At 36.3% G+C, this 12884-nt stretch overlaps 1 protein-coding gene across 3 annotated transcripts in view; it reads right to left on the bottom strand.

Moving 5' to 3' along the window:
• The window catches only part of SMCHD1 (structural maintenance of chromosomes flexible hinge domain containing 1), an 88096-nt gene that overhangs the window by 50982 nt on the left and 24230 nt on the right, over nt 1-12884 (bottom strand). For all 3 annotated transcript variants that reach the window (XR_015743170.1, XM_087931142.1, XM_026699346.2), the window contains exons 15-20: nt 12364-12470; nt 11523-11605; nt 11278-11379; nt 8267-8344; nt 8064-8183; nt 4872-5016 (exon numbers count right to left, since the gene is read on the bottom strand). Coding sequence is in view for 2 of the 3 variants with exons in the window: in XM_087931142.1 (XP_087787268.1) it covers nt 4872-5016; nt 8064-8183; nt 8267-8344; nt 11278-11379; nt 11523-11605; nt 12364-12470 (635 nt within the window). In the remaining variant the exon portion in view is untranslated. The remainder of the gene's footprint in view (nt 1-4871; nt 5017-8063; nt 8184-8266; nt 8345-11277; nt 11380-11522; nt 11606-12363; nt 12471-12884) is intronic.

Below are 12884 nucleotides of genomic sequence, written 5' to 3' on the forward strand. Positions count from 1 at the left end.
TATTAAAATATAGACTATTAAAAGCAAGGAGAGACATTGGCAACTTATTATTAGTAGTAGTATTAGTATTATTATTAGTATTAGTATTATCATGAGGCAAACACATATTATCTTTATTTTTAAAATAAATATTAAAGGATTATATTGAAATAATTGAAATGAAACAAAAAGATGTTTCGATTGAGATTAATGAAAGAGGCTAGAATTAATGTGTTCGTTTCACTCCTTACTGAAAATTTGGAATGGAAAAGGTAATAATAGAATTAAGTATGCATATATGAATGTATAATTGCTGTCATATTTGTATGTAAAGGTGATGACCCGGAAATATGTTGTCCACTAAAAAGAGATTTTTGTTTTTATGTGAAAAACTGAATAAAATTTGTTAAAAAAATAATAATTCCTCTGTAGAACTGGATCAGCAGCTCCTTGGGCAGATTGAGCTTTCTGAGTTGGCGCAGAAAGAACATTCTTTGTTGTGCTTTTTTGATGACGTTTTTGATGTTAGGTGTCCATTTTAGGTCATGTGATATAATAGAACCTAGAAATTTGAAGGTCTCTACTGTTGATACTGTGTTGACTAGTATTGTAAGAAGTGGTAGTATGGGAGGGTTTCTTCTAAAGGCTACCACCATTTCTATGGTTTTGAGTGTGTTCAGTTCCAGATTGTTCCGGTTACACCACGAGGCAAGTTGTACAACCTCCTGTCTGTATGCCGATTCATCGTTGTCTCATATGAGACCAATCACTGTTGTATCATCTGCAAACTTCAGTATTTTAACAGATGGATCACTTAAGATGCAGTCATTGGTATATAGGGAGAAGTGTAGAAAGCACACAGCCATGGGGCCCCCCTGTGCTAATTGTACAGGTATCAGATTCCTAGCTTCACCTGCTGCTTCATGTCTGTTAGGAAGCTTACAAACACTTACAAATGTGTTCAGATACCGCTAACTGGTTTAATTTACTTAGGAGAATGTCTGGAATGATGGTATTGAATGCTGAACTGAAGTCTACAAAGAGGACCCTTGCGTAGGTATTTGGAGGTTCAAGGTTTTGTAGGATGTAGTGCAGAGCCATATTAACAGCATCATCTGTCAATCTATTTGTTCAGTATACCAAACTGCATGGGATCTAACAGCGGATCCATGATGGTTTTCAGATGGGACAGCACTAGCCTTTCAAAGACTTTCATAACTACAGAGGTTAGAGCAACTGGTTTGTAGTCATTTGGTTCCTTGATGTAGGGCTTCTTTGGCACTGGAATGATAGGAGAGTGTTTGAAGCAGGAACAAACATAGCACATCTCTAGTGATTTATTGAAGATGCGGGTGAAGATGCGGGCCAATTGGTCAGCACAGACTTTTAAGCAAGAAGGAGTTATCTTGTCTGGCCCTGGTGCTTTTCCTGGCTTTTGTCTGTGAAATAGATCTTGCACTTCTTTTTCTGTGATCTCCTGTTCTGACCCATGCCCTTTTCCGACAAATCAAACACAATTCAAAAAGAAACAGAAACCATATAATGCTTTTACAAAATAATTAGCTGCGATAAGTACAAGCCTTGCCAAGCTGTGCAAGACTTGCCAAAAGATAACAGACAAGAAATAATTTGCAAAATAAGAATCTTCAAATACAAATTCAGGATACTGGAAATGTCCACGAGGCTGGGGTTTCAAAACGTTTTTGCCTTCTGCAAAGAAGGTTAGTTTCACAGCTGGCTTTTATCTTCTTGAAGAGGTTCCATTATCTTGCAGCCTTACTCCTGAGTCTTCTGTGCTGTTGTAACTGCTTTTTCCTCTGAGCAATCCTGTGCTCACGCGCACTTAGCACAGGCTCCTCAGAAACCTCCTCATCACTGCTGCCAGCCGCCACAATCTCTGAAGGCAGCAGTCCCCTCCCTAATGGTCCTGCCCCACATCTGAGTCCTTGTCTCCTCAGTCGTCCACACCTGCTGCTGGCTAACCACAACATCACCAGAGATTGTGAACCCAATGGATTGCGGTCAGTTGTAGGAGGCTTGGCTGATGGCGTGTTTGAGATGGGGGTTGTGGAGATAGGTGGCTATAGTTTCCTTTCAAACCTGCAGTAAAACACATGCAGGTCATCTGCTAGTTGTTGATATCTTTCTTCCTGGAAAGGAGGTTTGCTGTAGCCATCAGCCAGTGAAGTTTTAAGAGTTTTCCACATGTTTGCTGGTTCATTTGTTGAGAACTGATTCCTTAACTTTTCAGAGAGCTTCTTTTTGCCCCTCTGAACTTTCTTGTTAATATGTTTCTGGCCTGATTGTACAGCATTAAGCTGTAATCAAGCTTCTACGTAACATGTTCATCTATGCTGTAGAGATAACCTGCCTCTGAAGCATAGTTCTTTACATTTCCCCCACTTGGGCTTCATCATTCTATTGTAAATCCATGATTCCCTTTTTTGTTGAAGCTCACATGTCCTCAATATCTATTCATGAACTTTTGACCTCCACTGCCTTCTGATGATGATGCAAAGAGAGATCTAATGCCACACCACTTTTCTCAGCCATTTAGTTCTAGAGGGTTCTGGGAGAATCACTGCTGCTAGTATTGCATGGCAATGTATCTAAAATGTAAGTGGGGAGGTGTACCATACCTCTCATAATGCTACTGAGCTTATTACTGCTGATCATTTCTGGTTTATTGTTTCTCTGGAAACAAATACAATGGCTGCCAACTAAATATGCATAGTGTATCACTATCTAGGAATGCATCTGTTCAGACTGATTTACTCTGTCCAAGCAATGGAAAGAATTGGGAAAGAATTCTTATGGTACTGGAGAAACATTCATATCATATAAAAGTGGGAAAGACTTTGTTCTTGTTTTCCCCCTAAGGCATCAATTCATAATGCATTGGAGAAAATAATGATAAACCACTCCTGTATTTTTAGCAAGAAAACTACATGGATAGAAAATACAAAATGATGGATAATTTAGTGCTGTATGATTAGATCGGATGGCATTAACATCCTACTGAGGAAGAGCTGAGAACTGTTTGGAATACTCATGGTGTTTATGATGTGGCTAGATTAAAGCCTTTGGGGTGTTTAATTCCATACAAGAAAAGATAATCTTAAACTACAGAGATAGAATTGTAGTTGGAATACAGAATTTGAAAAGCATGGACACGGAAAAGCTCAGCACAGTGAAAGATGAAATGAAATGGCTATAAATTGATATTTTAGGCATCATCAATTGAGATGGAGTGAGATAGGACACTTTCAGTTAGAAGAGTACTGTATTATAATCAGAACATGAAAAACAAATAAGAAATAGTGTTGCTTTTATAGTTACGAATGGTATATAAGAATAGTACTTAGCTACAGTACAATCAATGACTGAACAATATTAGTTAAATTTTGAGGGAAACCTTTTAATATAAAGTAGCAATAGCACTTAGACTTATATACAGCTCCACAATGTTTTAACAGCCCTCTGTAAGCAGTTTACAGAGTTTGCATATTGCTCCTAACAATCTGGGTCTTCATTTTATCAATCTCAGAAGGATGGAAGCCTGAGTCAACCTTGAACCTATCAGAATCAAACTCCTGGCAGTGGGCAGAGTCAGCCTGCAGTACTGCATTCTAACCACCGTGCCACAAGGCTCCTTAATATGATTATTAAGTTTAACTTCCAACCACCGATGCAGAAGAGGAGGTTGGTGATTTCTGTGATCAAATTCAGTTTGAAATCAATGGAACCTGTAAGTAAGTAAGAAGTCCTGGGATTGGTGACTAGTTGGAAACATAAAAGAGGAAAATGTGGTTAGACTGTATGGCTTAGGAAACCAAAATGGAACTGGTGACCATCTTTTCAATTTCTGCACTCCAATGATTTTATCATAATAACATTGTCAAACAACCAAAATGCCTCTATATATGGACATCCCCAGATGGAGTGCATAGAAATAAAATTGACTATGTTATTGTTGAAAGGAGGTGAAGGAGTTGAATTATAGCACCAAAGACATGACGGGTACTGACTGTGGAACAAATCAGGAACTGCTCATGTGCAGGCTCCAAGTACAGTTAAAGAAGAAGAAAGCCATTTAGGTTCCACAATATAATCTTCAACTTCTTCCCACCATTCTAAAGGAGAAAATCAGAAATTGCTTTCAAATTCAGAATTTGATTGTTAGAGAAGAAAATTATGGAATGAACTTAAAGAAGTTGTTAAGAATGAATGTGAAAAGAGACTGCCCAAAATGAAGAAAGAGAAGAAAGCAAACTAGATATCACAACAAAGAAAAACCAAACCTAAGGGAGACAAAAATCTCAGGAATTTAACAAAGAGTTTCAGAGAACTATTAAAAGAGACAAGAAGCAGTATTTAAACAATGTTCATAAAGAGACTTAACAGAATGTGCAAACTATTGTACATACACACAGGAGTAAAATACTCCCAAATCTGTAATTGATTCAAGGTTTGGTTTTGTTTTTTTAAAAAAGGGAGACAAGAACGTAGAAGAAAAAGAAGAGGGAGCTGTATTTGCTTGAAGAAAAAAGATAAAAGGAATCCTCAGCTAACTGTTTGCTCTAAAGAATAGTGACACATGATATTATTGATTCATGCCTAAAAAAAAATCTGTTGTGACATCCATCATTTTATGTATTCTCACTTTATTAAGAGAGCAGAAAAAAAATTAACAATGATAGAAGAAACATTTCCATTCCATTCCACTCCACTTTCCCTGTAATTAGCTGAAATATAAGATTTTAAAGGAAAGTGTTCTAATTTTATGACAACACATAGCAAATAGTTATGAAATACAGAATTCCCAGCATTCACACCAAATTAGAATCATATGGTAGTTTTCTATGCTATAAAAATGAAATAATAACTGTTACCTTGCTTGAAGGACTGGTTTAATATCTTCCATCAGTTGAGTGCTATGTCCAAATTCATCCTGGAAATCTAGAGGAATACTGAATGGATGCCCTATCCGAAATGGAGGATCCAAATTACCTATTGTAAACTTCTGAGCTTTGCCTTCTGAAGAAACGAAAAGCAAAAGTCAACATCTTGGTGGAGAGTGGAATTTTTCAATCACACTGTTGATGGTTCTACTCACTTTTTGCTATATTCATCAGCTTTCAGTTATTAATTTTGTCATACATAAAATGAAAGAGAATTTCCCTGTTATCTGAATTAAAGGCTAACTTTATTTTATAAGGTAAAATTTTTGATGCATATCTGTAGAAATACTTTGTTTCCTTTATGTATAAGGCTTCAAATGAGGACAAAACATTGATCTGCACAGTGATTTTAAAAATAAATATATATATTTGAAATAAGATGCGTTCAGTACAATGAAAATTAGAGTAGAATTCTGCTATCAACAGAGTCAAATCTTCCATTCACTATATTAATGTACAGTTTAATGATATCCAGTTATTAATCACATTAAATGATCTCCCATGGGTCAACAGGTAATGATAGTTCCCTAATGATTTGGGCATATCTTACTTACAATATCATATCTCACTAATCTCAGTATACTTATCCTGGGTTAATATTAATACTGGGATAAGTGTAAAGATGAATTGTGATGAACAGTTTAGTTTAGTTTACTTTATTGTCATTGCACCTCGTACAATGAAATCGAACACCATCTTCAGTGTACATCAAGACCATGACCATGAAAATAAACAGAAACACATGCTTCACCCTTCACCCATTGAAATGGAAACCCCCGACACCACACCAACACTGCACTATACAGCAGAATTCAAAAGAGCTACTGCCCTGGGATAGAAGCTGTTTTTCAGCCTATTTGTCCTTGTTTTTATTTTTCTGTACCGTCTGCCAGATGGTAATAGTTCAAAAAAAAGGGTTCCCAGGATGAGATGGATCTTTGAGAATGTTTTGAATTTTCTTAAGGCAGCGGGAGCTATAAAGTTCTTCCAAAGTGAAGAGAGGGCAACCAATGGTCTTCTGGGCCATGACATTAACCCTCTGGAGTGCTGTCCTATATGCCACTGTGTAGTTTGCAAGCCATACAGAGGTGTAGTATGTTAAAATGCTCTCTATGGTGCAGTGGTGGAAGGTCACAAGCAGTTTTTCATTCAGTTGTTGTTTTCTGAGAAGTCTCAGGTAATATAATCTCTTCTGGGCCCTTTTGACCAGGGCTGCAGTGTGGGTATCCCAGGTCAGGTCCTCTTTTAGGGTAACACCCAGAAACTTAAAACTGGCCACTTGCTCCACTCAGTCTCTATTGATAAGCAAGGGCTGGATGTCTGATCTGTTCCTTCTGTAATCCATTATAAGCTCCTTGGTCTTATTGGTGTTGAGGACCAAGTTATTGTCTCCACACCATGAAAGCAACCGGTTCATCAGAACTGTACCCAAGAGTTGGCGGGGGGGCAATAATATTTTGGCATAGTGCTATGGATTTATTGTATTTCAGTGTCAACTTAATTGCCAAAATGTTTACAAAATTTATTTATTAAGAAAAACAAAAACAATATAATGGAATTAATTATTTATAATTTCTGATACTGCTCAGTTTTCTGCGGCTGCATTAAGATAATTCTCCAAATAATACAATAGAGAGGCTCAAAGCTCACCTTACCCTTCAATGTTTGTGATTTTGGTTCACCAAGTATCATGGTTTTGTTAAATAAAATTTACTCAGGTTAAATAGCCTATGGTATTTTAAGGAATAGCAGTAACACATGGTACATGAAATGCATAGTTGTAACAGTTGTTTAATGCAAGCTATATGTAAAGACAAATTCTACAGTATATACTGATAGAATATTTAGCAACGTTTATTTTCTTCTGTTTTACAGAACAGAAATAGACTGTCAAGAGTAAAACATGGAGTTACTTTCACAATTCAACATCTTTAAATTGCAGCTTTTTTCTCCCTGGGATGAACTGAGATAAACAAAAATATGATAATACTATATATTTATTTTAGCGAAATTGTGTTTCACTTTTAAAATTAATAGTTCAAATGAAAAACAATACTATTTATATAATTATGCATATTCCCAAAAAGAACAAATCAATGCTAAAAACATTCAGTTGATCAGTTTTTCAAGTATTAATCATACTTTTAATATACATTCCTAATATTTCTATGTTGGTTTTTCTTTGGAAGCCACTCTTCTTACATACAGTAAAATGAAAGCTAAATGTTTTTTCCTCCACTGACTGGAAGAATTATTATTTGGAGAACTGCCCAAATACTTAGCTCATTTATATTTTAGTAACATTTTCAAGAATGCTTTCAATGTATTACCAATAGTCTTTGCTTACAGCAGACTTCAGTAGAACTACTTACAATCTATTTTCGACACAGGCAGATGATAGCATTTTGGAAGCTTGTCAACTGGCTTGCAGTTATGACCATTTGCAGTGTCCTGTGGTTACATGACTGCAATTTTCAGCAATTTTTTTTTGCCAGTTTTCAGCATTTACTTACTGTTTCTGGCAAAAAATGCCCATTGCATATAATGGATTTCTTTTAATGACCATATCGTTTCATTGATGACAGGCATAAAATCAGGCATGGTCAGGTGCTGAACCATTTAACAATTGTCACAACTTACAACCTTAATTCTGGACTCAATTATGGTTGTAAGTTGAGGATTACCTACTGTACATCTCATTGCATAAAAATATGAAATCTGTTACATGTGAATAGAAAAAGTGAAAACAGAGAACATCAATTAAACTTGATTAAACCAAGGACCCCTCATTCCTGAGCTATAAATGTTTGTCTTTATTAGTAAAAACTATGAAGGGTCCTTGGTACTCTCTGAGCTTGTTTTCTTGCAGACGTTTCATTACCCAAACTAGGTAACATCATCAGTGCTAGTAAAGAGTGCAATTTGCTATCAGTTTATTCTAGAATATAATTCATAAAACGTTCTAGAATATAAACTGTCAGCAAACTGCACTCTTTTCTAGTACAGATGATGTTATCTAGTTTGGGTAATGAAATGTCTGCAAGAAAACAAGCAAGCTCAGAGAGCACCAAGGACCCTTTATTCCTAAGCTATAAATATTTGCCTTTATTGGTAAAAACTTACCTATTACACGAAATTTAAATGTTTTAGATGGAAGAGGGATTTCTGCACGAGTGTCTGGATTACTTTCATTCAACACCACTTGCAAATTTAGCGTGTAGTTTCCCAGGTCAACAATATTTTCTGTGTATAATCAGACATAAATGTTAAATTTAAGATATCAAATATTATTCAACTGTAGGGTATACAAAAACAACACTACTTACCCATTTTTTTGAACCAGTAACCCCAGTTTTGTGTATGTTGACTGGTATGAGAAATGAGTTCCTTCTTTTGACCAGAAGCTTACAGAAAAACAAAGACATTATTATACTATAAATCAATCTGTTATTAATTCTAATCCATTTGGAAAATTTTTGAAGATAGGTAGATAAATAGATACACATACACACAAACACACACTGTATATGTGTATGTACGTACCCATTTCCCCGAAAATAAGACCTGGTCTTATAATTTTGGGGGCTCCAAAATAAGCACAGGGGCTTATTTTTTAGGAAACATGACTACAGCCCGGCTCAGTACCCCATCCCCCAGCCCATGCACAAGAGGCGGAAAGTGTGCATCTTATTTTGGGGGAAATAGGGTATGTATGTAAATATGTAGAAATAGATGGACAGACAGATAGATAGATTTGGGTTGTTGGTTTTATTTCAGCTTATCTTTAATAAGCTGAAATAAAACCAATTCAAACATTTAACAATGGAAAATCTATTTTCATTTAAGAACTAAAATAACAAATTTGTTCTTAAAGTGCATTAAAAAGTAGCAATTACTACAGGAAAGAGGCGAATCACTTTGTTCTGTGTTAGAAAAAATGGAAATGGCGACTGAAGAACAAGAAGAAGCAGCTTTGGAGGAGGAGAGTCGACTCAAGGAAAAGACATTTTAAATAGACAATTAACACAAAGAACGCTACAAAGAAGCGGGGAAAAGAAGGAAGGTTAAAAGATGAGATAATAGAAGGCAATCAAAAGGGGGAATACCTGTGAAGTCAGGAAAGGCAGAAAGATCCAGCAGAAAAGGGGAAAGGAAGATATTAAGAAAGGGAGGGATATAAACTGGAATGAGAAAAGATATGGGGAAAAGAGGGGGAGGAGAAGCAGTACGAAACAGGTGCATGAAATAAAGAAATACGGAAATAGTAAAATGTTGAAAAAAAATTGTTTTTTCAGAGATAATGGTTGATGAATTAAAAAGGGGATTCTGCAGGGTGACAAGGGGTAATAAGAATATTTCTGCAATTAAAAATATTTAGAAAATAGGTATAGATACTGATAACTCTTATTAAAAATGAAGGGGGAAAATATGCTGTGGAATCCAAGTGAAAGATGTAATGATTATTATTGTAACTTCTTAAAAATAATGGTTTACTGGGAATCAAGATGAGGGATAAAGGTATATTTTAATCATTGAGGTGTCACACTCAAAACAGTAAAAGGGGGGAAACCTAGACTTGTTTTTTTTTTAATGTTAAAATTTGCATTAATCTAGAATTTATAAAAAGAATGTGTAATGGAAAGGGAATATGACACACTAAAGAACCAACTAAATTAATAAGTTAATATAGACTATTAAAAGCGAGGAGAGACATTGGTAACCTTTTTATTATTATTATCATTATTATCCAAACACATATTGTTTATCTTTATTTTTAAAATAAATATTAAAGGATTATATTTGAAATAATTGAAATGAAACAAAAAGATGTTTCAATTGAAATTAATGAAATGGGCTAGAATTAATGTGTTTGTTTCTCTTCTTACTGAAAATTTGGAATGGAAAAGGTAATAATAGAATTAAGTGTATAATATATCAATGTATAATTGCTGTCATATTTGTATGTAAAGGTGATGACCCAGAAACATGTTGTCCACTAAAAAGAGATTTTTGTTCTTATTGTGAAAAACTGAATAAAATTTGTTAAAAAAAAAAAAGAAATTTTGGGCTCAATTGTGGCTGCAAGTTAAGGACTACCTCTATTTGTATATTATATCGGCATGTTGTTCATTATATTAAAATTCTAAAACAGGGGTGTCCAACCTTTCACCTTCCCTGGGCCACATTAGAAGATGAAAATTTGGCTTGGGCCGCACATAAAATAAAATAACAGTAACGATACCTGATCATCCCCAAAAAACATAGAAAACATAGTTAACATATTAAAGTTATTTGGAAATGAAGTTAGTGAGATGTTTTTATTATGTATTATTTATTATTTATTAAAAATTATTTATTTTTATCACGGTTTTTTATCACAGTTTATTTTCCGGCCAAATTTTGCGGGGGGAGAAAGCTCACCCTCCTCACGCCTACCTCTCCTCCTGCAAATGGCCCAGCTGGATGAGGCAGGACTGGAAAGCAGAAGCAGCAGCGGCGGGGCAGAAGCCTTCCCCACCACCACTGCTGCTTCTGCCCCGCCGCCGCCGCTTCTTCCCCTCCACCACTTCTTCCCCCACCACTGCTGCTGCTTCTGCCCCGCCGCCACTTCTGCCCCCGCCGCCACCCCGCTTCTTCCCCACCACGCCGCTGCTTCTGCCCCCGCTGCGGGGAGCAGCGGCGGGGGGGCAGAAGTGGCGGTGGTGGGGGGAAGAAGCGGCCGGGCAGCAGCGGCAGCGACTGCGGGGCAGAAGCAGCAGCAGTGGCGGGGAAGAAGCGGCAGTGGCGGCGGCAGGGGCAGAAGTGGCGGCGGGGGCAGAAGCGGCAGCGGTGGAAGAAGCGGCGGCAGTGCCACCAGCAGCAACAGCAGGAGGTGGCGCTCTGACGGTGCCCGCCTTTTCTCTTGCTGCTTGGCCTGGCGCTCGCCCTGCCTCGCGCCTGCCTCTCCTCTTCCTCGCTGGCTCTGGCACAAAGGTTGGGGTGGGCACTGGGCCGCATTACGAGGCGACCTGGGCCGCGGGTTGGACAAGCCTGTTCTAAAACATATTATCCAATAAAGGATAATTTCCTCCTCCTTTATTATTTATTTATTCTATTTATATGGCCACCCACAAGTGATTCTGGGCAAGGTTTTTCTACACCTCCCAGAGTTGGGCTGCCACATACATGCCTACTTAAATAAATAATCAAAATTCAAGATGTTTTGCCTATGTGGTTTACTGTCGTAGAAGAAAGAGTGGCCACAATTTCAGTATCTTACTTTAATATATACTAATACATTAATAATATTGTATTATTATCATTAATAATGTAGGAAAAATACAACTTGCATGCTTACAGTGCAAAACAACCTTAAGTTGTACAAGTAATTTCTTTGATCCTCCTGGAAGAGTTTGGATAGGCTTGCCTTTTTTATTCAGTATTTCAATTTGTAGATCTCCTAAGGGGAAAAAACAGAACAACCAACAAACATGAAAAACAAATAAATTGAATCAGAATTTAAATTACTATCTGAAATAATAATCAATCCACATACTTATGAGAAATAGGTTGAAATAAGCTATCTCTGAAGTTAATACTAACCTATTGTAAATCCTGCACACTTAACGTCACCTGAAAGTAATTCATTTCCTTTAGGCCATGTTACTGACAGACTATCAGGAAATCTAGTAAGAAAAGAAGTGTTAAGTGACCACTTTGGTGAAATAATTATTTATATAAATTGCATACATAAATAAACAAACCAAGTAAAACACTGATGAATTAAATTATCAAGACAATAAAAATGCATCTAATTACTTAGGCAATTTTCTTCTTTAAAAAATCCCAACAATATAGTAATTTGTTTAGCCACTGCAGGATATAGCAATGTGTAACTTAACTCTAGCTTAACTCAAATAGACTAAAGTGAGAAGGATTGGATGAGAAGGCCTCGGGAAAAATCTCAGGGTTAGAGGTAAGACTGGGAAGTTGGGAAAAAAAATCTTAAGAGGCAATGGTAAGCTACTTATCTTTTATTGTCAAATAATGCTAATAGCCATCTTTGTACAATCACAAGGAATTGAGTTTGACTCAAAGGAGTCTTTAGTTTAGTCTTTATATGTATTAATTAATTATTAATATTAACCTACTACCAATTGTACAAAATACGTAATCTTAGCAAGAATTATTTACCAAAATTCAAGAAAAGTCATGTAAAATGGTGCTTGCTTCAAGAAATAAAATGTGCACTACATGGGAGAAAATATGTTCTCCCCTCAAAAGTATTATTTCAGATATCATCAAACTGTGCAGCTTAAGTCAATTAATTTTAATGGAACAATTTTTAATGTAATGTTTAATTGGGTGACAGGCTAATATTTTTATTTGTGTTTACTTTTTATTTCTAAATTGATAAAATAATTTATTAGCTAAACAAACTTACCGAGTCTTTTCCTCTTCAATGTGTTTTTCCAGTTTTGCTTCAGACACCGAACGATCAAGTTTGCATATTGGAGTGATCTTTGTTTCATTGTATAATGCTCGAGGCTCCTGAAAATTATATTTATATGGAACCTATATCTACATATATTTATGTATATCTATTCTTATGAATATTTTGAAATTTGAATATATTTAAAATAATGGTATATATATAACTTTATATAAACATATATATGCAGGTCTTGGTGTGTTCGGGTCTTTTCCCGTGTAAGATTGAGAATATCTTGGCGACGTTTCGACGAGGTCCCACTTGCCATCTTCAGGCTGGTGCTTTCGGCTTCGTGCTTGTGCGAGCAAAGCATGACCTGAGCTGCTGTCTCTCTATAAATACTGGTGGGGAGGTTGGCTGTGTTGTCATTTCTTGATTTTATGGGCTGTGTGATGACGTTCTGAATTCTATTGTTGTGACATTCAATAGAACTAAGAAGGTCATCACACAGCCCATTACCCAAGTCATTACAA

Source organism: Pseudonaja textilis, chromosome 3 (genome assembly GCF_049901715.1).
Source record: "Pseudonaja textilis isolate UNSWEBS1 chromosome 3, rPseTex1.2, whole genome shotgun sequence".
Classification (NCBI taxonomy): domain Eukaryota; kingdom Metazoa; phylum Chordata; class Lepidosauria; order Squamata; family Elapidae; genus Pseudonaja; species Pseudonaja textilis.